This window comes from Eutrigla gurnardus (assembly GCF_963514095.1).
Source record: "Eutrigla gurnardus genome assembly, chromosome: 18".
In the NCBI taxonomy this organism is placed as follows: Eukaryota; Metazoa; Chordata; class Actinopteri; order Perciformes; family Triglidae; genus Eutrigla; species Eutrigla gurnardus.
The window spans coordinates 16,324,537-16,352,299 of record NC_139929.1 but is presented as its reverse complement, the minus strand read 5'-3'; the positions used below and the strand labels follow the sequence as shown (position 1 = coordinate 16,352,299).

At 40.8% G+C, this 27,763-nt stretch overlaps 1 protein-coding gene across 1 annotated transcript; it reads left to right on the top strand.

Annotated features, from left to right (window-relative positions):
* The first annotated feature begins 2,055 nt into the window (after nt 1-2,055).
* LOC311029193 (receptor activity-modifying protein 3) lies at nt 2,056-27,531 on the top strand. Its single transcript, XM_084034202.1, has 4 exons — nt 2,056-2,366; nt 19,127-19,156; nt 19,542-19,701; nt 25,430-27,531. The coding sequence occupies exons 1-4, from the start codon at nt 2,315-2,317 to the stop codon at nt 25,683-25,685; spliced, it is 498 nt and encodes a 165-aa protein (XP_083890328.1). The 5' UTR covers nt 2,056-2,314; the 3' UTR covers nt 25,686-27,531.
* Nucleotides 27,532-27,763: the final 232 nt, after the last annotated feature.

Below are 27,763 nucleotides of genomic sequence, written 5' to 3'. Positions count from 1 at the left end.
TTTTGTGCAAAATCTTAAATACGAACTCTTATAAATTACAAGATGCACATAAAAATAAATAAATATGGCCAGTGGTGCTTTCAAACTTTTAAGAAACAGTTAATTCCAACAATTCCTCAGACTTCAAAACAACATCAGATTTCTTTTTTTTCTTTTTTATCATGCATGGCATCTAAAGCCGGGCTGCACGGTGGTGTAGTGGGTAGCACTCTCGCCTCACAGCAAGAGGGTCCTGGGTTCAATTCCCGGGTTGGCCCGGGGTCCTTCTGTGTGGAGTTTGCATGTTCTCCCTGTGTAAGCGTGGGATCTCTCCGGGTTCTCTGGCTTCCTTCCACAGTCCAAAGACATGCAGGATGGGGATAGGTTCATTGATGACTCTAAATTGCCCGTAGGTGTGAATGGTTGTCTGTCTCTACATGTCGGCCCTGCGATAGACTGGCGTCTTGTCCAGGGTGTTCCCTGCCTTCGCTCAATGACAGCTGGGATCGGCTCCAGTCCCCCTGCGACTGATGGATGGATGGCATCTAAAGCCAATGTCAAAAGAGGTGTGCATTTTGCTTTTTCTTTTTCTTAACAAGTAAGTGGTGCATAATTCTGAAGTCCAATTGTGTGTCTCATAATTGAGATCTCATGACAAGGTTGTATTTCTTGCTTAAAAAAAACAAACATGCTGGAACATATTTGGGTCCATCACTTCCACACCCTCCACCAACTGCCAGAAGCTTTGGCTCACGTTCTGCTGGAAGACAGTGACTTTGAAGTTTATTTCTGCTGGTATAAAGAAAGGATTCTCAACTCTCCCTTCATCAGCAAGGATGCATTCTTAATGCTAAAATGAAGGCCAAAATACAACATATAGAGTTTGTGTTTGTCTCCATAGCACATTGGATTTAATAGGCTCTACAGGTAAATAGTTTACTGTGCAAAAAATCAAGACAGGGCAAAAAACTAACTTTAATAACCCATAATTAGCTGCCATAGATCACTTAGACAAGATGAAGGTTGGGAAATTGGTTACAAATAAAATCAGACTGTTTCCACAGTCTTAATCAAATCTAATGGGTGTCTTACGAAGTTACATTGACAACAATTTCTTTGTTGAGCTGTTGAGCGAAACTGACACAAAGATGCAATTCTGCACTGAAAAGACTATGACTTTGAACTTTTTAAGATATCTATTTGACTTGTCTAACCCTGACTGCTGACGCCTCATATCAACTTCACATCAACAGAATGAGGACGGTGGATTTGGTCCCACCTCACCTTCATTGGAAGCAGTTGGGGATCTCTTAATGTCTGAAAGGACACATGCACCTGACTACCAGTAAGGACTGACTTATAATAATAGTTAACCTATTCTTTAATGATATATAAAGTGTTTTTATGCTAAACATTGGTGGATAATAAGAGGCCCAGACTTTTTATTTAATGTGCGTTTAAATGAACTGGACTGTTCAATTGGTGTCACTGAAAGGTTTTATGATTTCCTGTACTGAAGGCAGACTGAGCTCGTCTGCTGGTGTAAATTCAAAGGAAACCAGAAGAGGTCAGGGTTGTTCAACAGAAGAAAAAACCCTGCAACCAACAACCGTTCAGATTAAAGTGATTTCATAAATCACACATAATAATTAGGCTATAACGTTTATGACGTTTTATGTTTTATTGCAGTATAATTTACAATGAAATATTTTTTTTGCGTTATCCCCTTTTTATTAAAAACGTACAATAAATGATTTTAGGCCCCCAAAAAATCCCTACGACGAATGTTTGATATATTCATTTTAGTTGTGTGTGTTCAGACGTCTGTTATAATAAGTAAAACACTTTTTATCGGCGCTGCTGCTGTTGGGTCTATCGTACAGTTTATAAGTCAAATTTCTCCAATCGATGCTGAGGATGAAGAGGATTCAGTGTGCGCAGTTACTCAGTAAACCTAATCCAGTGCCGGTGCTTCGGAGGGACTCCCCTCCTCCCTCCTCCCTCCTCCCCCTCCCTCCTCCCACAGAGGATGCAGGACAGCGTGGTGTGGTCCTGAGCTCTGACTCCTGACTGCAGAGAGAAGTGGTCGTGATCATCACGAGGACAGTCAGAAATCACGCTCTGGGATCAGATTTATTTTTCTTTTGTTTCAAGCCCCCTGGCTTTCCCCCCCTCTTTCAAATCCTCCGCTAATTTCCCTTTGACTCACGAAAGCATGACAGAGCGCGGACTTGCACAATTGGGATGGTTTTAATAATGGCTCGCTTTAAACGTACATTTCCACGGAGCTGCAGTTGAGGTTTCATTCAAAGTCCGACTGGGTTCTCGCAGCGTGATGGATACAAATGAGTTCGCAGTACTGAAACTTTTTGTTGTTGGGATGTTGGGTGAGTATCATTGATCTTTCTTTCTTTTTCTTTTTTTCTTAATTGATGATGTTACCGGTAGAAATGTCACAGCATCACAAAAAGATACCGGCTGTTTGAACAGTTTCTGCCCACTTCCTCACTGTAGTCATACAGAACAGCCTTCAGTAATGTAATGCTATATGGATTACTGTGCATTGCCCTCGTTGTGTCTATCCCATCATGTGCCGCTCAGCCTCAGTCAGGTTGCAAAGTGTACATCATAGCCGAAGGATTGCTAAGAAGTATCAGGAACATCAATTAAATCTCTTAGCACATGCATTGAAAGGGGGAATATACAGCACTGCAGCATGTCATCATGCCCCAGTGGACAGACCTGACCTATATCGTGGCCAATAGGACTTCCTGGATCTGGCTCATTAGCTGGTGGTGCAAGGATGAAATCATGTATGAAATCATGTTTCATGTGTGTGTGACTGAATGAATCCACTGAAACGTTCACACTGTTGTCATGATTGGGATGTATGTGTTCCATATCGTCACCACTGATGCTGGGGGTTAATTGAGACAAGGCAAAGCTGTTGGGATCCAAAGTGCAGTTATCTCTGTAGTAGTAGTAGTAGTAGTAGTAGTAGTAGTAGTAGTAGTAGTAGTAGTAACAGTGTTAGCCGAGTAGAGGCAGCACTATAGGCCAATATGACTCAGTGATGAAGAGGAGTTCAGATATTGAGCTGATGACAGGAGCTGATTAAATAGGCTGAGTGCTCTTAGTGAGCTGATACTGGTGTCGGTGCCACCTGGTCTGACACTAATAGAAATTACCTGGCTTTCTACCATGTGAGCCAGGTGATATAGGATTTCAATGTCAAGCTCTGTGCTTCAGATGGACTTCAAACTGAGGTGCTTAAGCAGAGGACTGATGCTGTTTACCCAGTTCCTCCGGAGCACTAAACCTAAAGGTGCATGAACAACGAAAGCACACATTTTAGGTATTTTTGTGATTTCAAAGAGTTTTATAGATAGTAGCATGTGGTCGATGTTCAGCCAAGACCTTCAGCCTGGACTCCCCTGGATCTCTGCCACAAGCTGTGGCCCGACACCATTGTCAAGCAGAAAACCAGCTTAGATTGTGGCTTAAAGCACGTTATATGCTCACTCTCTCGTAATGGAAAACTTAAAAAAAAAGATGTATGTGTGCTCATCTATATTTTGGGAGTCCAAAAATGAATTATTTGACTGCAGCTGCTATCAGAGCACTGAGAGGTTACATCCCCATGCTGCAAAGACACGCAGCTGTGGTTTCCTGATAACTCTATAATGAGCATGTCTAGACTAAAAGAGTTTCCCATTCTGAGAAGAAGGAAAGAAGAAAGGTGGAGACTAGATGCAGCACGTTCAAAGAGAATCGTTCTTCCAGTTTAAGGTCAGTGTCGTTGATGCAGCAGGAACTGGAGTATAAGGTCCCCATCTGCAGTGCAGAAAAAAAAAAACAGCGATTCCCACTGACTGTGAAGCATCTGCTCAGCCCAATAAACAGCTATTTGTACAGTTTCACAGCAAGACAAAATGCCTTGGGGTACTTCTGTTCCGCTGCCATCTGAAAAATAACACTCTTGTGAATTCTTTTGGTAAAATGCTATAGACTTTGTGGCGAGATGTCAGCGTGCTGAGCTCAGTGCAGTGCGTATGGCTGATGTCCATATGTCTCTGTACACATGGATGTTGTTATATGCTGGTGTTTATCACCTGCACATTCCAGGAATGAAATGCTTTCAAGTTTAGTGATTAAGGCAAATGATTTGTTACTTATAAAAAAGAGTGAGGCATTGCTTTGAGTAAGACGTTAGGGAAAGAGCAGGTAGTGTCTCAACACAAATTCTGGTTTTGCCAAAGTGCAACTTGCATGAGCAATGTGATCGGAAGAAAAGTTGTTTTGATTACTTAATTTAAAGGATGAATCTGGTGTTTTTCACCATAAAAAGACCAAATCCAACAATGATTAATGATACAAGCAAGTATATGACATGCTCCTGCATTACCACCAACACACACACTTTATTTTTCACTCCGCCCCACACGCAATGTCATGCTGCCATAAATAAATCCGCCACTGAAAGTAGGCCCCTACAAATGCACTGTTGACTCCTATTTGATCAACATTTATACACATATGTTAATGCATATATGCAATCTATCTATAATTTTGTCATCTTAATTTAAAGTGTAATTTGGTGATGTACACATTGGTTGTCTGCCTATACCGGAAGAGCGATGCCTCCTCTGATGCTCTTCTTCAGGTTCATTGAATTTTTCCCTTTAAAGGGAGTTGCGTTTTTCTGTTTCGTCATCAAGGGTCTAAGTATTGAAGGTATCATGTGATGCACAGAAAGTAAAGCCCCTCCAGGCAAATTTGGGATATTGGCTATTAAATCACCAAATTATCAATATGTAATTCAACAAGTATTACATTTTTTTTTTTTTAGATACATGGTTTTCACAGCACAGAATGTACTTGTTTTATTCGGCTATGGGCTTGTTTAGCATTAAGATGTCCACATCACTGTCACTGATGAAACGACATTTAGAGTTGAAACCATTGCAAAGCCTTTTACAGATCAAATGTGTTGCTGATTGACACCTTGGGTGTTTCTCCATATAGCTCAACTGCGGAGGAAGCATCTTAAGAGCATTATTAATCTTTCAGTTGCCTGTTAAAGATTCATGCGCCAGAAGGGTCTCGATCTTTGTCCGTTGGCTCATCCTGCTCACATCAAAGTCTAATACTCAAAGTCACAGAGTGTGTTTGGTCAGCAGATTGCAGAGGCGTTTTATATAGTTCATGTTCCATGACAGTAAATTGAATATCTTTGGGGTGTGGACTGTTAGTTGGGTAAAATCAACCATTCAAATATGTCAAATTTGGTCGAGTGGAATTTACATTGTTTTCATGATAAACCAAATGATCATTTGATCACTTGAGAAACTAAGTAAGAAACTCCACGCAGTCAATTCTACTGTTTATGTTATTTATCTATAAAGCATCTGGCTTTGTTTATCACTCGCATGACATCATACTACTTAAATGTGAATAAAAGACATTCCCTTGAATGACAGCTCAAATAGTCCGAAGAAGAAGAATGAGGCCCAACCAAGCGCTCGTTATCCAATTTCATTTGCAGAAGACGTTGTGGTGGAAATCGTTGTATGATTACCTGGTGAGAAATAAGAATACTACTCCTAACAGAGCTTTGAGTAATTTATAAAGGAAAGAGTCCAAAACAGGCTCACGGTCGCTAAAGACAGACTGTAAACAGACAAACTCTAATAAGTCAAAGCCCTCGCAAACAGGGTGTCCAAGCGGACCGCGTCACCAACAGCTTCAGAGCAAACTATCTGGCCAGATGCAGACTCCTCAAGAGTCTGACCATTCTTCAGTCTTAAGAAGAGCTTTTTTTTTGTTGGTGATGCGTCATCAGGGAAGCATTGTTCCGTTGTTTGTGTAGACGGGGAACTTTGTCCAGGCTGTGGATGGACGAACCACTCATTGGTGTCTGTAGGTCCATGTTGACTTGCCAGCTGTACTGGTGTCAGGAGGTCCATTCTACAGCTCATGTAACATGTGACATAAGTGCAAGTACAGGTGACCTCATGACACTGGAATATTATGAGTCGAAGCTACTCAACCTACTAATTAACCTATAATAAACCACTAAATTAAAAACTCCCATCGCAGACGTTATGCACTGCTTCCTCAAAGGAGTGAGGGCGAAGTTGGAGGAGGATGAGTTGTTTCTTTATATCAGAGTGTGGGATCTGACAAAGGTGGATTTCTGCTAAAGGCCAGACAGATTTCATACCACAGAAGAGCACAGGTGGTAATGAGTGCCATTTAACTGATAATGGCAATGAATGATGATGGACTGAAAATGGGCTAATGATGGCAGGAGAGGCCCACGCTTAATGATCAGAACACCTTTAATTCATATCTTTGGTTGTGTGGCCAAAAAGCAATTTCCCACTGAAATTAGTTAAAATGACAACAGTGGACACGATGTAAAGACTTGGAGGTGTCGGACCAATCGAATGAGAAGAATCACATTCGTCTCACCAGCCGGCAAATCCTGTGCACCTCGTGGGAATCGATTGTTGGTCATTACCTTAAAGCATGCTGGGATTAAACTTTGATAAACACTCAAGCAGCCTTTTTACAATCAGAAACCGATGAGGGCTCATGTTGAGGTGTTAATGGAGTGTGAGGAGGAGAGCCTTTTAGTGACGTGTTCCCACCACACACAGTCTGAGAGATACTGCAACAGCTGTACGATGTTGTAAAAACATTACAAGGATTGCCCACTGGCAGGGTTCATGGTGAAAATACAGTAGTCGACAGAGTCGGCTGTAACGCATTAGGGACTGTGAGATGAAATTATTTGGAGGGAGGGGGCTTTAGATAACAGGGACGGTTAGGACAATGATGTCACTCGTCAGCGTTGACAATGGAAAAAACAAAATTGGGGTTATGGAGTTAGAACGCATCTACCAGACCTCTGTAGCTCACACCTGATCTTTATCAGAAGCTACATTAGCATAGCATGAGCATAAAACCGCTGAAACTCTGACCGAACTATCAGTGGCAGTGATGCGTTGTGGGTAATGTAGGTGCCAGGTTTTGACAAGGAAGAAGAATGTGGAATAAAAAGAACGAGCCTGGTCTGGTATGGTGGTAAATGCTGACTTTTATCTACTAACTCTTACATTCAGGAACGAGCTGGTTCTTCAGACTGCATTTATTCATGCAGTGTTTCCCCTAGAATTTTTTTCAGGCCCGGTGGTACCCACCGAAAAAACCCTAAACAGACAAGACGCGTGGGATGGTGTATTGGTGCAGTTGGATTAAGTCAGGTGGCACAGCAAGCAGTCTGTAATTCTGCAATTATTATATTTGCATTCAACATTTTTGTTCAACCTGAGTGTATTCAAGGTTTTCAAGGATTAAAGGAGAGAGTGACTTATTAAGGTGCCGGTTGATGGAAATGATCCAAAATTAGGGGCCGGAAAAATATGTCTGGAAAATGAGGAGCATCACATTAATAGCTACAGATAGTTTTATACGTTATAAAACATTATAACGACATATGAGTGCATATATTGTCTTATTTTATCAAGTAAAATATAAGTTATAGGTTTACTCAACAGCCTAATAGTTCATAGAAATTCAGGTAGAAATAGGTTAACTCAGAGTTCCACAGCTTATCAAAAAACAATCCTTATTTTATTAGGGCTGCCTATGGCTTGATGTTGTTTTTAAGGAGCGCCGTCTCTGCATATATTTCTCGACAACACTCGACCTGCATCAGCGAATGTGCGCACGAGCGGATCTGTGCGAGCAGGCAGCGCGAGGAAAGCGGATTTTGGACGGAGACACAGCGGCATTTTTCTTATAAATGCACCGGTCCGGTTCCGCTCACACCACGAGTCTGAAGAGTGCAACAGCTTGTCAAAATACAGTGTCAACTTTCCGTGTTTTCAAAGTAGAAAGCGACATTGTGGTGGTTTAACGAGGCAGAGCGGCATCAGAACAACATCAAGCGCGTAAAGTAGTACGCGAAGAAGAACGTAGCGGGAGCGCGCGGCGAGGATTGTTGCGGCCGCGCGTCTTGCGGAGCAAGTCTACTGTGCTGCGCGGAGGCGCTCCTAATGTAAATGATTATTGATTTATGAATGAATTGATAGGTGGCTTATTTTTGGCGTATTGATTTTTTTTTTGGTCTGGCGGCAGGTCTCCTTGGCCTGGCGGCCCGCCAGGCCTGTACAATGGTAGGGGAAACACTGTCATGCATAGACCTCGTTATTGATCTTACAAAGGTGAACGAGCAGCCAAATTAGCACGAGTCAGATTTCAATTTTGTTAGCTTGTATAATGGAGAGCAAAGAGAGCACAGACACTCCTACTAAAGGGTTTTTGAGTGATGCTACACTTCTCTCCGGTATTGGACTCCGACGAAGACGTCAACAAAGTTCTTGGATTCATTAATGATCTTTTAACACTCCCATCTGTCCTCACGCTCTCTGGCTTTCTGCATACCAAACTTTGTCTCCGTCCGTCTCCCTCTTCGCCTCCTCTGCTGCCTTCTCCCTTTGTCCCTTTTGTCTGTCATATGGGCAGACGAACAGCTTCTTGGCACAGCAACTGATAGAGGCAGAGGTCTTTGGCACTGTTCGCCATATAGCTGACCTTTTTTTGCTCAGTTCCTTTTGACAGAGAATCAGGTGATGAGATGTGGAAGGATTTGATCCATAAATGTGTCAGCTGTATCAGAGCTCAGTGGTCTCAACCTCCATGTGTCCGTCCATTTCTACATTACATCCCAGATGAGAATTTGGCGGGAGCTGGAGTGATTTCACCCCTTTGTGCTGGCTGTTGGATGAACTGATCGTGCCAAGGGTCTGTAATTAATGGACAGAACAAGTTGACATATTAATAACCGATCAGCTGTATGGGGGGGCCGCAAAACTCACAGGGGTACAGTGTTTACTGCTGTTGTGTTTCAATATGTGTGGACGTTTAGGAAAGAGTGCATGAATTGTAGGAGTCATTTTGGCCAAAGGAGGCAGAAAAGGAAAAAAAAATCAGGGGGCCTGCGTTTGACATTGAGCCCAGTCCGAATTTATTTCAACAGCTTATTTATCTGAGGAAAGAATGTGACCCGTTTCAATGAACCTCTAAATTTACAGATTTGACTGTGTAGCCATGCAACTGTGACTCCTCTCAGAAGCATTATTTTTAAAAAGCAGGTATTTAAAAAAAAACAAATCCCACATTTCTAAAATAGTTATTTAATGCCTGTCATTGTGTTATTCCAAAAAACAAATGTTTGCTTCTTGTTGAAGGCAAGCTAATTTTGTGGCTTTTGGATGTTTATGAATTATACACTTGTCTCAAGTTGAAGAAGAGCGTATGGGGACTGATGAAAGCCTGAATTGCATTGCCTCTAATGTTATTTTTCCAGTTAACTATCCTTTCATTGGGACTTAATGTGTGCTGATTCTGCCTATTCAGTGTGTTATAATTGCATCTGGGCTGCTTATCTGCCACCAACAGCCTGCACTGTGCATCTGCTAGCACTCAACTGTTTCATGCACATATGTTTTTTTTCACGCAAAAAAGAGCTAAAACTAATATTTATTTCACTCTTTTGTTTAGGTGCTCCACCATAGACACAATGTTGACAAAATGACGCTCAGTGCAGCCCCCAAACAAGCCATGATAGCTCATAGACAAATGGATTCTCTCCACAGGCTTGGCGGTAATTTTCCTCTCCACATGGTAAATGGACTGCATTTATATAGAGCCGTTATCCCAAAAGCCCTCCACAAAGCTTCATATTCACCCACGATGTCCTGTCGAACCACCAACCAGGCAATCACAAGCTGACCTGCTGCACCACCTGCCTTACATACATAAACAGTGTGACAGGTTAAAAAAATTGCATTTCTCTCCATTCCTATCACAGATTCCCTCTTTGCCGCCACAGGCATTTTATTTCTGTCTGTCTCCGTCATGGTCATCCAGCTCCCCGCCTCTTCTCCTCCCCCTCTTCCTGCTTTTGTTTGCCAAGTACCCTTTTCTGTTGGACATCTGTGTCATTCTCCAGTCTCCTCTTCCTCTCTGTCTTCCTTGACCCCTAGATCCCCCCCGACTGACAGAAACAGCCTGGATGCCTCCACTCAGGCCTGAGAGAAGGGAACATCCTCCCGGGTTTATCTTGCACTGCATGTAAAGAAGCGATACACTTCTTCATTCAATTTAATTTAATCCTTGAGAGGTCAGTTTGGGATTGAAAGGGACTCGGTGGCAACATGCTCGAAACCAAATAAGAATGAAGGATTTTGCCTTTAATGTTAAATACACCCTCTAGATTGACCTCTTATATTTCTCCTTCTTCTCAGTATGATGCTAGAGTTTTTGAATTCATTTCTGATTGCCTCACGTGGCACACCAGCTGCTTGCTGAATAACAATCACCCTTCAGTCCATCACAACATAAAAAAAAAAAGCACCTGGAGCACTTTTTGATGAAATGCTGGGATGAAGCATCCTTACGGGCTCACTTCTGCCAGAAAGAGACACTTTGTGGACACAGCTTGCATAGTGCTTTAAAAAAGCATCATTGCTCACTTGCATACCACCCACTGGAAAGCTTCTTAATCAGTACCTGACGACTGGGTGACCGAAATGCTGACTGTGGGAGCTGGTGGGGGTTGTGCTTTTATTGCTGTATCCTTGTCTGTCAGATTGAGATTGACAAGCTCACCATAGAAAGCTCATGGTGAAAAAAACAATGTCAAACAAATAGGGATAGCCTAATAGATAATAAAACAAGTTTAGTGTGGCGATATGTTGTCAAGATGCCATAGAAACACCTTTTCGAAGACATGCTCCCCAGCAGAAAAACACAGATATACCCTCCAGAGATATGAAACTGTGACTGTCACATGTCCCACACTGATCCTAGAGTTTGCTAAAAATACAGCTACTGTGCTGGAGCTTGAGGCTAAGTTAGGGGAATATAGAGAAAATTGAGTTTTTGTAAATAATGCTTAGTATTACAATGGTTTTATGAATAATTATCACAAAGCTGCAATCCATGTTTATATTAACAATAGATCAAATGACTGTGTAATGCAATATGAGTTGCTTGTAGTAATCTAATCAAGCACCAGCAGCAGCAGCAGCAGCAACAACAGCAGCAGCAGCAGCTGTTTTGAGCAAAAAAGGCTCAGATATAAGCTAAAAGGGACCTAAAGCTTTCATTTCCCCCTGTGGCCAATACTAATTCCCACAGTCTACACTGTCAACTGTTTTATTTGGAACCGTTTTCTGCATGTGGAAGATGATGGAGCTGGCCTTTTAAGAGTCCCTCATAAACCGTTTTAAAAAGAGTTTCACTCTCAAGGTGTTCTGAGAGTCTAAGATTTTATTAATGTGCCACTGAAGAGAGTTTTTTTTTTAAACCCACAATACATCGAATGCTGCCTCTGAGACTTTTCCACCCTGAGAGGAATATATATTCTGGGAAATAACAATGGAACATAATCATTTTGGATGACAGTTAAAAAAATATATAGGCTAGTGACACAAAGATGTCAGCACTTTTCTTAGTTAGTGCAGGCCGTAAATACAATATGTCTACTCTAATAGCATATTTATTATTACTGAACAAATCCTCACAATTAGCTTAAAACAATATTTAGTTTTATTTGCTGTTAAGTCTTGTTCTCTTCTCTTTTTTCTGGACTTATATTAGCAGAGATCCTCTCTCATAAACTAACAAGAATTTGAAGTGATACTCTGTGACCTATTGACCTGGCCAGCTCAACGTTTCTATCTCAACATCCTCTGCTTTTCTTTTGTTCGTAGCGCTCTTCTTCAAGGTCCATTTATTTTCCAGTCAAAGAGCTCTGCAGTACCAGGGATGATTGACAGTCTATCGCGTCAGTTTCGGTGTGTTGGGACGGCATTTCAGTTTCCGTTTAACGTCTTTTCAAAACGCAAGAAATGTGTCTTTACTTTTAAAGCTGCTACATGTCTTATTTCAGCATTAATTAAACAGCGATTTGTAGATTTTGAATACATCCATATCATATATGAATGAGAAAGAGTACAGCGATACATCAGTCCGTGGAGTAATATATTGCTTCAGAAAAAAAAAAACTGATGGGAAATCCCTACCTACATGTTGGCATCCTTTTCAGCCAAAGAGAAAATAAACTACCTCAAGGAGGAGGAGGGGAGATAAGCAGCAACATCCTCTGGGAAGAACGTGGGAAACACTTGTGCTATCATGCTTGTGAGGCTACCAATCATCTTACTGCCGATAATGATGGGTGCACGTGTTACTTGAAGCATTCTTACAAGATGTAAAACTGTGTAATATCTGCTTGTCCCCTGTGTGTTCCACATCAGTCTTCAGCACCTGACATTCACTTCAGTTCTGCTCCTGTCGGCTGTGGTTAAAAGGCTTTCTATTAATTTGCCGGGGGGTGAGAATATTTCTTAAAAGCTAGGTATCGGACCTCAGTGACCTCAGTTGGATAACCTCAATCATTGTTTGTGGAGCTCAAATCAGAAAGGAATAACTTTGTCCTTGTAAAAGGAGACAAGAGTTGTTTTTCTTTCTAAGGGGTTAGGTCATATTGATTTTTTCCCTGGTTGACATAAATGGAAGAAAAATATCCCAAAGATTTTTTTCTGATAAGTATTTCAAATTTCTGCAGAAGTATCTGCTAAATAATGCCTCATAAACATCTTGATTGACCTCTATTCTAAACTAAGCTATCCATTCTAGCTATTTGCTTCCTTCTGCCCGGCTTAGATGTCATCTGCAGTGCAAACAAAATAAGCAATTCCTTCAGAAGGTTGTGTATATTGATCCAGCTTGTGTCAGATGTTTTTCTGCAGATGGTGAACACGGGGGGCAGTATGACTTGAAAAGCCTAGAGCTGAATGAGCTTCAAAGTAAAGGGGAGGTCAGTCATGTTAGGTGTTATTCATGAATGTGTTGACTGCAGATGAAAATGAGCCTAAAATGTAGTCAGAAATGCAGAGTTTTTGTTTGATTTATTTCTACAGATTGCTCAGAAATACTAAACAGGTCAGTGCTGCTGTTGTTTGTACATAAATCCTTTAACTGCTGCAGTTACATTGGTGAATGAGGCACTGAATTGCAAAAATTACTTTGTGGCACTTTTTATACACTTTTTCTAAGGCTGTTGACACATTTGGTCGTGTCACTTTGGTTAACAGACTCATCCATGCAAGCTCCCGATTTGATGAGTCTTCCTCTTCCTTCCTCACTTTATTTATGGGGCGTGCCCCAGGGTTCTATACTAGGACCAATACAATTATCCACCAAACTTACAGCCTGCGGTATCTTGATACTGGCGCACAAGGCACCCTTTAGTATCAGTATGAGACACACCAGGCTTTCAACTAACTCCAGTTGTAAGAAAAACACATTAATTATTTATCAACTTTCAAGATGTGGTGTACATATAGATGATGTCACATCTCCAATAGTGATGAATAACTTAAACAAGATGATATGTCATGCAAATTGCAACAAACTTGCATTATATTGCAGACTAAGAGGTTGACAATGACAAATATGAACAGTGCATTGGGCATTGGCTGGTTTAACAGGGTCCTCTCTGATAGTAGTGAAGCCTTCGCCAATAATGGTGAATCTAACAACTGAGTCAACCTCAACAGCTGAATTTCATAACTTTGTTCTGTCTGTGTGGAAGAAGAAGACAGTTGCAACAGGAAGACAAAGAGGCAAAAGTATACCTGCTTTATTTCCCTATAGATACAGAGTCAAACAATACCTTCTTCATATACTGTTTGGGATGTATTAGTCCATGTGCCTCTCTGATCAATCCTGTCCTATATGACGAACCCTACTCTTTATATCCTGTCCTGATGATGACATTGAGGCAGACCTGTAAGGTTGAGGGTTTTAAACAAGCCCTGCCACTTGTGCTTAAAATCTGTTTAGCCGGTGCTGGCAATTTATCCACTTTCCTTCACCGTCTACTTCCTCTCATCTATTTTTATCTTGCCAACCTAACAGGCAAGAGATGACAGTGTGCCAACTGAGCTGATACTCGACTGGCACGCTGTCAACCAGCATGTCAAACACCTTGATTTAGTTATCTCCTGGTTAAAAATAGCTCTGCTTGGCCTGCATAATTCACAAGTTTAATACTGTTTCAGTGTAGCAAGGGTGCTTTTAAAGTGACTTGACAGGCCACTTGGTTGCTTTTAAGCTTTTTCTTATCCACAAGTAGTAAGCCATTCCTGCTTTCTTGCTGAGGTACAAGCATCCTGCTCAAGTGGAAGTTTTGGCTGATTTGATGAGGCTTGAAGGAAGCCAATAATTGCAGCCTGTTAATGCTAATTTTAAACCCCCCATGCAGAGGAAATTTAATAAACATCCTGCAGTATGGGTAATTCCTTCCTTTAGACAATACATGAAGGAAAGAAATAAGACTTAATTATGGCAGTTTTATTACATCTATGTATTTTTAATAGTCAATTATTGCTCTAAAACAAGCCATTTTAGTGTACTTTCAAATAAAAGCATTCTTTTGCCAAGTCTTTTTCAAATCCAGACAAAACGTTGTTTCATAAGCAATTAAAATGTTAATTTGCATTTGATGCTGACTTGCAGATTCTCCTTTTGAGAATCACCGCTAATGTGGTTCATATCATGACAAGCTGGGCTTGATCCATAATCATGTCCAAACCAAGAAAGGATTTACTGTGAACCTCAGTGAAGGGGAGCCTGATAAATGGTATGGAAATAGGTAAGGGCGGCTGGATGAATGAAAAAATACAAAAACCATCCGTCCACATGTGACTAATGAGAGTCTTAACGATCCAATTGTCAATTACTGTTCGCAATGAAGGCTGCGAAATTATTCATTTACCTCAAATTGATTGCTTTTTAAATGTTTAATCACTTTAATCATTTTATATGAAAAAAAGACCTCACACAGTCATCCGTTTGTCACAGCTCAGCTCAAGCCATTCAAAAACCGCTCGGACAGTGGTTACAAATGGACACTCAGTTGCAGTAAATTGAAAATAAATTGCTACAGTCTACAACTCACAGCCAACTCACAGGTTGTGATAGCAGAGGCAGCTACAGATAAATTGCATTGCTGCTATTCATCTCCTCTGCAGAAGTGTTGTGAAGTGCTGCTGCTGAGAGGCTGTTATTGGCATTTTGTCGGCTGAAGAGCTCTGTGCTTTTTTTGGACACTTTACAGCTTTACATGCTGTATGTGGATTTTAAACCTGTACTAGCTAATTGTTTTTAGTTTCATGGCCCACAATTTTCCAATATACATTTTGGTTCAGTCTCACTGCTCTCATGAGTTCTGTCAGAAGCAGCTAGATATTCTTCTTAGGATTTGGTGAAGACCAAATTGAATTGTATGTCTTTAAAAGCAATAGTTGTTTTGAGAGGTACACAGTTTCTACTACTATTTCTTGGCTCGGGAGCGGTTACTTCCTGGAGTCGTCACTGTTGCTATCTCTGCAAGTGACCGCTGACTCCAAGCTAGCTGTTTCCCACTGTTTCCAGTAGTTATGCTACGTTAAGCCATAGCTTCCTATTAACTGAAGGATCAATCTTCTTATTCTTATTCTTCTTATCCTGGTCCAAGCACTGGTCATCTCCCGCCTTGACTACTGCAACTCTCTCCTGGCTGGACTCCCGGCCTCGGCGACTAAACCATTGCAGCATACCCAGAAAGCTGCAGCACGCCTTGTCTTCAATCTACCCAAATTCTCCCATGTGACCCCCCTCCTCCGTGACCAGCAGGCATCCAATTCAAGATGATGGCACTGGCCTTCAAGGCCATCAATGGAACGGTACTCATCTACCTTCAAACACTGGTCAAAACTCATGCCCCGAAGCGAGCACTTCGCTCCTCTACTTCAGCTGGCCGGCTGGTACCACCATCGCTGAAATCAAACAAATGTCGCTCAGCAAAGTCCAGACTCTTCTTTGTTCTCGTCCTCAGTGGTGGAACGAACTCCCGACCAATGTCAGGACAGCAGAGTCATTTGCCATCTTCCGAAAAAGGCTCCAGATTCACCTGTTCAGACTTCACCTCGACTCTGCATAACATGACCGACAAAAAATAAAAGAAATGCACTTCTATGACCTACAGCACTTTGACATAGCACTGTTGTTCTTAAGGTATCCTTGCTGAACAGCTACTACTTTACTCAGATGAGGACCTAACGCTTGTTTCTATTTTTTTGCTCTTACTTTATCGGCAGTGATATGTTGTGATTTCTTTCTTTCGACAAATTATTGTATCGTATTATAAGTTGCTTTGGACAAAAGCGTCCGCTAAATGCCCTAAATGTGAATGTCTTATCTAACTCTTGACAAAGGATATGCAAATTGCTCCGTATCTGTTGGGTGTGTAGAACAATGTTTGCTTTGCAGCAATTTCACAAGGTGATAATCTCAGCGTTGTGTTTACCGCTGGTATCTGCTTTCTAAATCCAGAGCGCTTTGATTTGGCAAACTGTCACACACCAGGATGAGAGATGCGCCAAGCGGTTTTGATTCATAATCTGGCACTGTGGCCTATAACTCAACCAAATCTCTCACATGCTCACTGCTGATTCACTCATGAAGCTGATATAATGATTTAGCTTCAAACTTCCCCCTGCTGCTGTTAGAACTTGTATGTTATTTTCATCAGTTCGTTCATCCTGGTAGTGTTTGATTATACATTTCAATAACTTTGAAATTAGTCAATAGTCTTTAACAATCGGGATTTAATATTGAAAACGGCACTGACCTGTTGAGGATTTTCTTTTTCATGCAAATTCAAATGACAAGTGTAATATAATACTGGCAACCTCTTTCTTTTTATTGCTCAGTTCTTAAATAAACCAGTAAGATATCAGCGGGTGTTGCAGCCACATGTAATAATCTGTAAAATGTCTGTACGTAGTCTTGTTTTCTAATGTTGTTGCAGTGCTTGTGCTGTTGTAAGTGGTTTGTTAACAAGGAGTGTATGTGGGATATTTGGTTTTCGCTGATTCCCGCTGCATAGGGAGCCTATGTACACAAGATGTATTTATGTTGGATGTTATATATGAGATGGTATTTTTGGCCTGCGTGGGGCTTATTGTGAGGCCAAATGAAAGAGGAGACCTGTGGGAACCAGAAGGCTGAAAGCCAAGTTTTGAAGTCTTAACTACTTAACTTTCAAGAGAGCGATTTTTAGAGTGCTTTGGAATTTGCCATATTTGATTCAATGGATTGACTCGACACAAAGGACATATTTTCTTGTGTTGAGGAAAAATGATTTTCTGTCTGTGTGTGCCTCGAAGAGAAGGCAAGCAGTGGATTTAATGGCTCCAGATAACAATAAGCTACAGAAAAAGAAGAATGTATGGATTTGACTTTGTGACATCTGACTAGCTGGGGGATTTCAGGCAGTGCCCTCGGCTATCTCCGGCTCCCATCTAATGAAGCCGGGTCACTTTCAGATCCCCTTTCGTTCTGAAACAGACAATCGGTAAAATTTTAATCCACTAAATATTTTACTATAGCTTTGTCCTTTTTGGTTGAAACCCATCACTGACAGGAATGATGTAATTCTTTCTCTTTTTCTGCCTTTGCTTTGAATGCAACATGTTCAGTTTTTTTTTATTGTAATCACTAACCCTCTACATTTTACACCAGAACCACACATTTACAGAAAACTTTTGGTTTGGAGAAAAACTTTTACAAATGTTTTGTGCTTATGTTAAATAATAGACAGCTAATATTTTAGGAAATACACTTCTGCAATCAATCCTATCTAATGATCAAGAAAACAAGAAAGCAAAATGTGCAAGAATCAACATAACTCATTTCTTTCTATAATAATTAAGACAAAACCAACAGACAAAATAATGTTATCCATCACAAACACTCGCAAAACATCCTCACATGCTCAAACAGGGAAGTGTCTATATTTAGCATGCTAACTTGGTCTTTGTCTTTGTAAGCGTGGCACTTCAAAGGAGGCACACCTTCCTGTGCAGCAGCACGTTCAGCTTTGTTCATCCGTAAGACTGCTGTAAAAATGAGATGCCATGCAAGAGTTTGGATCAGAGAACAGGGAGGGGAGAGAGAGAGGAGTACAAGTTTGTAGGATGGATGCACTGTTGTATTGAGCAACATCACTGGGAAACTTCTCTTATACTGTAATTTGCCATTCTCGCTCCGTATCTTCTCTTCCCTTCTTCACATGTTGCTGGCTGATTAAAGGCTCAACACATAAGTACATCGGAAATTGAAAACATGGTGCACAAATTACAGATTTGTATTGATTTGTAATGTTCACACGAAAAATATACACACGGCTCATGATGTGTTACAAATAATCCGGCCAAAAGATGGGAGGCACAGTTAAGACACAGCATAAACAAATGTGAAAGAGAATAAATGAGAGTTGAAGCTAGCTGATCTGTGAGGCTGTACGTAGCGGTGCTTTGAGCCAAATACTAACAAAAAATAACTGCTGAGATGCTGATGTTTACCACGGTCACCTTATTATACAAACATTAATTAGCACTAAACACAAAGTACAGTTGATGGTTTGCTGTATCCGAGCTTTGCTGCTCGGATACAGTGGATCTCAGGCAACAGGTGAATAATCGGGTTTAGAAATGTACACATAACTCGATGGCATGGCGAAAGGCGTTGTTTTCCTTAATGACATACTTGAGAACCTGTTGTCTGTATCTCCTCATGTAAAAGCTCACAGTGGCTGTTACCTCTTGCACAATGACTCCATGCATTGTTTAAAACGGATCCATTAATAATTAAGTGAAAAGTTATTGGTTGATCACAAGAAACCCAATGCAACAGTCACTTCACAATAAACGTATCCATGTAATTTGCCTATGCAAAGCTTTTCATGTGACACAAGCACAACGGGAAGTTTTCAATCAGCAATAACACAACTGATTTATTCAGATGTGGCTCGGAAAAGATTCTGATTCATAATCAATATTTAACTCTACAAAGATTGATAAGTTGATCGAGATCAGTTGATTAAAGTCAGTTGAAAAGCAGAGATTATTGCATTTATGTATTGGAAAAATTAAAATTAAGAACTAATGGTTTTCTGATTGCATATAATATATCAGTTTTCATCACTTCACCCTGAATGACTTCTTATTTTGTTTCTTTCCAGTCAACGCCTGGATGATGAGAGGGTTGTCAGGTAAGCATATCCATCCATCCATCATATAAAAGATGATGAAACTGTGTCGGTCTCTGGGGATGAACTGAGTTGAATTGCTGTAAAAAAAAATAGCAACAAAAGGATACAGCAGAGAAAATAAGAGTGTGGGAGTGAGGCATTGAAACTGACATTTCCACTGTTCCAAGAAAGTAGTGGAGGGGAAATTATATTCATGATCGACAGTATGAAAATTAGAAGTTACAGATTTATGACAGAACATAATGAGAAAAAGAAAAATGTACGCAGCATTCAGCTCATAAATAAAACAAGAATACAGGTCAAACTGATGTGGCTATTTATCAGAGGTAACACACAGTGAGCAGGTTGTGTGACCTGTAAATGCTTCTTCTTTCTGTCCTCTCAGCCACTGACAATTTCAACACAGAGCCCACTCCCCCCCAGCCGAGGAAAGCCTGCAATGAGTCCCGCCTGCAGTGGGAGGTGGAGGTCTGCGGAGAGAACTTCAAGCGGGAGATGGGTCACATAGATCCACAATACTGGTGTAACCTCACACACTTCATCAAGTAAGATCATATGTTAACCATATACCATATGTATCTATCCAATAAAGAAACGTGATTTCCTTCTATAAATGTGCAATATGCAAGTAGTGCATTGCAAGATTTTCTTTGAAACTAGGTATATACTTACGACGGCGTATTAGGGCCACTGTCGAAAAAAAAAAACGGAGCCGAGAGAGGTGGGCAATATTCTGAGATTAAAAGTTTAGTAAATACAGTAAATAGTTTATTATGATGCTAACAACCGGTATTTATGCTAGCTAACGTATGTGTGTTTGTTGATCGGGTGGTTTGGCTAAGCTAGCGGTCATAGAGGAAGTAATCACGTAGCTTGACCCGGATGTTCGCCGTTGCTATGACAACAAGTGAAAGCTACTGCTAGCTTAGGCAAACTACCTGCTCAATAAACACAAATAAGATGACAATTTGGCCCATATAAAATTAACCAACAATAACCATCAACAGCCATTACCTTAAGGGCCTTAGCAAAGCGTCACACGTTGGGATGAATTAATTAGAAAGATAAAAGCGACATTCGGAAGCGAAGTTAGCTAGCATAAATGCAGGTTGTTAGCATCGTTATAAACTAGCAAATTTGCCACTTTAAAACTCGCAAATTTGCTAGTTTTAAAGTCGCAAATTTGCCACTTTAAAACTAGCAAATTTGTGACTTTTAATCTCAGAATATTGCTCACCTCTCTCGGCTCCGTTTTTTTTTTTTTTTTCCGACAGTGGCCCTTATATGCCGTCGTATATACTTGTGTATATAGTTAGAGGAAAATATAAAGTTGGGCTGAAGTGTCAACCAACAAACAACAAAGTGATATTGGACCATGATTGCTTATTGGGCCATATTGCATTAAAAAATGACAGAAAATACATGGGAGGAGGGAAATAAAGTTTGGTTTGAAGTGTCCTGACATAAATGGATTATCAGCAGCAAAATACTCTCTCACTCAATCTTTGTGTTCTTACGGACATGTTAAATCAACGCTAACTGTTTGCTTAGTGCTTACAAAGGGTTTCGGTGTTCTTTGCCATTGAATGGTTTCCTGATTATCCAAATTTGGTCTGCAACAGAGAAAAGCAACCCTTCCCCCTAGGAGATAGACAGAGAGAGAGAGAGAGAGAGAGAGAGAGAGAGAGAGAGAGAGAGCCCATAAATGAAGAACTCATGCTGAGAACTGTAAGGGATCTCCTCTACAACAGGAGGTGACACAATTGAGTAAAAATTAAAGAGTAGAATTAAACGGCTTCCTTACATTAGCTGCCCAGTTTGCCATTTTATGACGGAGCAAATTAATCATTTTGTATGACAACCAGTAGAAGGCAGTGCAAGATAAAAGACTCTGGACACTAACAAGTCACCCTCTTATCGTAATCGATCCTCTTCTCTCAAGTACTGTTGTCTTCCTGTCTGAAAGCTCTATATTCGTAGTTTGGTAGGCAGTGGCACTTTAACAAAAAGACTTTACTGATAGAAAATCTGTAATCCGTCTCAGCCTCATGACTGTGGGAGGGAGAACAGCTGGAGGTTTGCTTCCCAAAACTAGAGCTGTTTTTGTGAAGCATCTGAGCTCTGACCACCCATCTGATTCTATCTTTATCCAGCTTTTCACCTCATTCCTTCCACTCACCTTTGACCTTTGGCGTCGACCCCCCCCCCCCCCCACCCCCCCCTTCACCGCAGAGCCAGAAGGGGAGGGAGACAGCCATGAGACTTGAGGTTTCTTGCGCTCACATACACATGGGAGCTAAAAAATCCCAGCAACCACCAGCTTCATCCATCAGCCATGCTCTCTCTGTTTTTCTTATTAGCCATTATTTATTTCCAGGGAAATCTGTCAGAGCTGTTTCCAGCAACGCAGTTTTCTTATTAATACAAGTACAGTTTCACAAATTCATACACTGATTTCTGTCAGTATTTCCAAATTAAAGGGAAGGCCAAAAGGTCAGCTTTTAGATCAAATTAACCACATGAAGAGTAACTGTGTCAACCCAACATGAAGCCAGATGGTTGACTCGGCATTATGGTGCAGGGTAAACATCCGGGAGGCCAGCTATCAACTGACACTTGCATTTAGACAATGTTCAACTACCATCTACCATATTTGACTGTCAGCCGTCTTTGTTAGCTGTTAAAGTCAATAATCTTATATTAACAATGAATCACAGGTCTACTTTTATGTAAAAGGGATCGCTTATCACCCAACGTTGCAGATTTATGGCACATTTTAGTGTCTTTCAGCTCTCTCTCTCTCTTTTTTTTTTACGTAGCCTGGTCCACAAATTTACTCTTTCACTGGTTCACTCTCAATGCTCTAATTACATCTTGGTGAAAAAGCTTCAGTGTACACTACAGTGAACATAGTGGGAGATTTAGCAGCTAAAGGGTCAGATGTTTCCAACAGGCTGGTGGAGACCAAACACGGATCTAAAAGAGAGAGAATATTTGGCTTAGATTGTTTGAGTAGACACAGACAGGACTCCAAAATGAAGACTAATGTTTCTCCTTATCTGCAATGTGTAAATAGGCAAACAATCTCCTAACGACTTTACTATAGTAGCTTCAAAGGTAATAATTGCCAGGGTTGTTTTCAAAGCTCACTTATACTGCCCCCGAGTGGACAATAAATCAGTTAAATGCAAAATTAACAGAAACATTTAGAAACTGTTTAGAAACAATGAACATAATTTTTTCTTTCAAAATGATTTTAAAGTCGACCTCCACTGTAAACCCTGGCCTGAATTTCTGCTCTGGCTCAGATATATGAAGCTGGTCCAGACATTATTTTCCCAGAGGGTGTATAGAAGATTATCAAGTCTTTTACATTACAGCGTTTGAGTCCAAGTGGTGTCTCAAGTGGTGTTGAAGTTAAAGTACAAGCAGGTCTGTTCTGATGTTTGTCAAGTAAAGGCACGGCAGGATCCGAATAGGAGTCCAAGTCATGAACTTCTGCTGGCTGCGCAATGTGATACAACCCAGTGGGATCTGTCGAGTTTCACAATGGAATTCATTCAAATGTGGCAAAATAAGCTTCATGTTTAAAGTGACCTGGAGTGATCCTTTACACAAAGATATACTGAAGATAAGTGAAACAGCTTCAGTCGGTTAAAAGCAGTTTGATTGTGCGCTTTTGAACAAACGTACTATTGTTGTTCGGAACAATGTTCAGACAGTCATGCTGGTTTCAAAAGAAACACATATCACTCCTATGAATGGTTGAAGTGTTATTACCATGATGTTTTTCGGGTTGTCCGTACGTACATCTGGTCCATTTCCATGCTCATGATATCTCAGGAACCTTCAACTTGACCGGCTGACAGGGGCACCCATCCACATGGCGGTTATTTGGGGGTGGGTGGGGGGGATGACGACCTTTCAAGTGTTTTTTTGGGGTCTACCTGAAGTGCAGGATGGGTGGTGTAATATCCGTGCTCTGTTTTTCATATTCTGCTCTGGTATATCAATGCCTACTCACTGGAAACCAGAACCAACTATTATCAACATCCGATCTATTACTGATGTATGACATATCAAATGTAATGGACGGATGAAAGAACATATAAACAAAGACTGTTTCAAAATATTGTGGGAAACATGGCATGAATTGCCTTCCATGAACTCTGCACGCATCCACATTTTTAGGAGAGGAATCATTCACTCTGGTGTATTTGCGTATGATGTTCATTTACGTCAGTGGAGGACACATTGACTTTCTCAGTGGCGGTGTACAGTGGAGCCTGGAGGAAGGTGATAAGAAGGCAAGAGAGAGAGAGGCACAAGAGTAACCAGAGTGTGGTGTGAAGGATCGGGCTTGGAAGAGCGAGGGGCCTCGTGTTTAAACAAGCAGAGACCCCTGTGAAGCTTCCTCTCTTTGACAAATGAGCCGTGCCTCTCTGCAGTGAGAGCTGCTGGACAAACACTCAGCCAGCGTGATTGTTTGGGTTTGAAATGAGCCGGTACCACACAATAAAGGGTATAAACAAACAACTAAGAAGCTCTGTGTATGCGTGTGTGTGTGTGTGTGTGTGTGTGTGTGTGTGTGTGTGTGTGTGTGTGCATTGTTGCACCTCAATCATTTACCTCTGATAACATATTGGTTTTCTGCCCAGAGCAGTTTACAGCACCGGGAGTAGCCGGCCTTAATGTTTGGTAAACAGGAACAAGGGACAGTAGTGTCGGTCTATCTGGACCTTTTAATAATATACTGTACATTCACTATTAGGAATTATAGTCAGTGCAGTGCAGACCAGATGCTGCTCTAAAGTCATCAGAGCTTTATCCTCCTGCCACTAATGATAACTAATAGACCATTTAGATGAGCCAGCCTCGTTGTAAGTGGGTTACTGTATGTGCACACGAAGGCTGTTACCAGCAACTGTATGAGTCAAGAGAAAGAGGACGGTTAATGATTAAGATCATAGAATGATGCACCACTTTGCACACAGATATAAGTCACAAAAGGTAAGAAGTCCAAAGGAAATGCATGTGAATATCCCAGCCGGAAAGTGTGTGTTTATTGGCTGAATCTAAACAGTAGCAAAAAATGCACACCCTAACCCTAACCCTAACCCTGAGATGGATGCATATGTGGATGTCATCTTCACTGAAATGTATATTTGGAGGAGCATGACCATTTATAAGACCATTAATAAATATGCATTTGCAGGGTTTATCGTCCATTAAACAGATGTGGTGGGTTGACTGGAAACTCTAATGTCTCAGGGGGAGTTGAATGGATTTCTTAGGGACACATAACTTTTTGACATTAAAAAGGTTGTTTAGATAATCCGAAAGTATGTGTGTGCATGCAGGAATATACTATCTTTGCCAAAGAATTGCACACACATGCTGTATGTGTGTTTGTGTTCATGTTCTCTGTTATATAATATAGTCAATACCGAGTTCTTCCCTCAGTGAATCAACTTTGATCCTGGTCATTGTGAGTAGACAAAAACTCTTTCTGCTATCTGGGAAATAGCTTCAAAATCATGTTATTATATTGTATTCCCCGCTGTCCTGCTTGCTGCATTATAAACACATCTGCCTGTGAACTCTGATACTTCATTTTGTTATCTTCAGCTCCCAAACACTCCCTCAGCTGCCACTTTCTCAATTCCTCGGCATTAACCACACTCTCAGAGAAGATTTGATCTGTTCATTTAAATTGAAATATCCTTATTCAACTTATAATCATTCATTCATAATCATTTTGAGAAAAACTCAAAAGGAGTTTTGAGAAAAACTTTTCTGAGCATCAAATAATGATGCAGGTGGGTTTATATTGGAGTGAGGTTAACCTTCAGGTTGATGAGAAGGTGATCAAGCTGCTGTGCTTGATGAGTTGAGAGTCACACAGGGTGATATAACTGTTGCTCAATTCTCTGTTCTGCTGGTAAGAATACCAATGTACCACCATGGACCTGGTGGATTGAAATTTAATTCTAATGAGAGAGGGATTACGGCTGCCTTAATCGATTCATCAAAGCACAGCTCTGAACCAGGAAAGCTTCATGGGGGCTCTGGCCAGGCTTGAATGCCTGTTGAATTAAGAGAGTATGGTCCAAAAAAGTAAAAGGCAGACTATCTCCAGCCACAATGATGGATTACTTACTGAATGGTCTGAGTAATACTAGCTGAACAGTTTTAGGGTTTTGAATGATTGTGCGAACAGAAGTCAGTTATTCTTCTAATCCTTCCCTTCTCTTCCATCCATTTTCTCCCTAGAGAGTATCACAGCTTCACCAACTGCACAGAGAATAAATCCCAGCTCGTCAGCTGCTACTGGCCCAATCCGCTGGTGGAGAGCTACATCATCCGCATACACAAGCACTTTTTCTCCAACTGCACCATAGAGCAGGTGGTATGGGTGGACCCGCCGGACGAAACGCTAACGATCCTCATCCTCATCCCTGTTTTTCTCACATTGGCCATGATTGCCCTGGTGGTCTGGTGCAGCAAGAGGAGTGATATCCTGGCTTAGGAGGAAGATGGAAGAGTGGGAGAAGGATGGAGTTCAACGTCCCATTCTCTCCACTAAAACAATACTGTACAAAGGAGTGCACGGAGGTTTTTTGAGGTTGCTTCAGTTGGTCCAATAACCCAATAAGTGGCATCACAAACCACCTAAACATCCTGGGGAAGTGAGGAAGTAAATCAGGCTGGGGAAGTATGATGTTATGTAATAAAGATACCAACAAAAAGTTAACTGCATTCTGTTGCAGTTACAGTTAAAGATTGAGATTAAGAGCAGGATTACAATTTAAAAATATATTTAAAATAAAAAACGAGGATGCAAATGTACACATTACAACACTTCAGGACACAAATGTCACACCGTAGCAGTAATTCTGTCCATGCGAGTGCATCAGCAAAGGAGCCGGCAGTTTTGTGAAAAAAAAAAAAAGTTTAAAATGTTTGATTTTTAATCAGAAATTCTATCAGATTACATTTTAAAAGTAACCCTCCCAATCCTGAGTACAAGGTAGCATTTACTTATATAGTTCGATATATCGATATATGTGTCATTTTTCACAGTTCTGACATTGACTTACTATCACTCAACATGTTAAACTCTTCAACATGTCTTTTTAGCGGAGTGCAATTGCGCTGTTGAACAGCCAATGTGTGTTATTGCATAATAGTGGAATTTTAGGGAAATAGACTTATTTGCTAGAAACAGGAGGAAAGAGCCAGCTGGGCTGTTTTCAAAGGTAACCCCCAAAACAGTACCTTTATAGCTCACTAATTAACACATAAACGTTTGTTTAATTAATACAAAAACTGTTAATGACAGAGTTTTAGAGGCGCTGGTAGGTGGATTTTGTTACAGTTGAATAGAGCCATATTAGCTGATTAAGTTAAGCTAACCAGCTGCTAACTGTAGCTTCTTATTTAGTGTGCAGACATGAGACTGTTATCAATCTTCCCATAAACTCTTGACATGAAAGCGAGTCAGCCTATTTCCCTCACTGTTGAACTATTCCTCCAGGACACGGACAATGACATCACTTATTGGGTAAATTGACCAGCGGGACAATCAACCAAATCTCGGTGCATTCTTTAAAGCTCATGGATCCAGACCGTTGAAACTTGGAGAATCTTGTCAGAGCACTGAAACGTTGCTGAAGGCCAAAGTATCCACAAAGCATCAGAGGCAGTGACTGGTGGAAAATGAGACTCCCAGAGGACACCATTGCAACAACATACTCTTTGATGGCTTGGATATACAAACAGAAGCCAAATTTTGGACTTAATATTGATTCTGCAAGTTTTATCTTACTGTTAAGTTACAGAATGGTCTGTCGCCACTGGAAAGGATACACTGGTGTGCAACCCAAAGACAAGGCCACACTCTATGATTCATATAGGCTGTTTTGGGACTTAAAACTTGCGAGACTACCTGAACATCAAGGGACTGTTTTATAAGAGTGTAACTTATCAGATACCTGTGAATGAAATATGTTAATACTCACAAAGAAGGGACTCTCAATGGACACAAAGAACTATAACAGACACTGAGACCTCATACTGTACAGTTATGCTCTCTGTCCGTGCTGTCTACTGTAGCCGCATTGACTCTCCAGTGTAACTAAGACCAGTAAGAAATACACACCAACGCTTTGAAGTGAATTCATTTGTGGAAAGGTTTGATTTAATGTTGCACACTTCATTATTATTATTGTTTTTTGTACTGCAGTCCTCAACAACCACGAGGTAAATTAAACCAAGCACTGCTTTTATATTTTCTTCCAAAGCATAAGGCATCATTCTCTGTTTGTCAGAGCCCACCTGCATACTTCTGTCTATGGAAACTGATTAAATCTCTCTCAAAATAACTGGCTGCTCTCCTTCATTCCATGAACAAAGCTACACAGAAACACTTTCTCACTCAGTTTTTGTGATGCAGTGTATCTTATCTTACATGTGTGAATTCAAAAAGAACCATTCACACAAACAGATTCATTCTGATTCGGAGTGATTCGGGAGAACTTGCTGGATTCACCCGTCTGAGAAAGTGTTTTTTTCACATGGCACCATTTCTTCTTTATTACAGTGACA

Coding starts and splice junctions, on each gene's coding strand:
- LOC311029193 (XM_084034202.1), top strand. CDS start 2,315: ATGGATACAAATGAGTTCGCAGTACTGAAACTTTTTGTTGTTGGGATG. Junction 19,157..19,541: donor GATGATGAGAGGGTTGTCAG/GTAAGCATATCC, acceptor CTGTCCTCTCAG/CCACTGACAATTTCAACACA. Junction 19,702..25,429: donor AACCTCACACACTTCATCAA/GTAAGATCATAT, acceptor TTTTCTCCCTAG/AGAGTATCACAGCTTCACCA.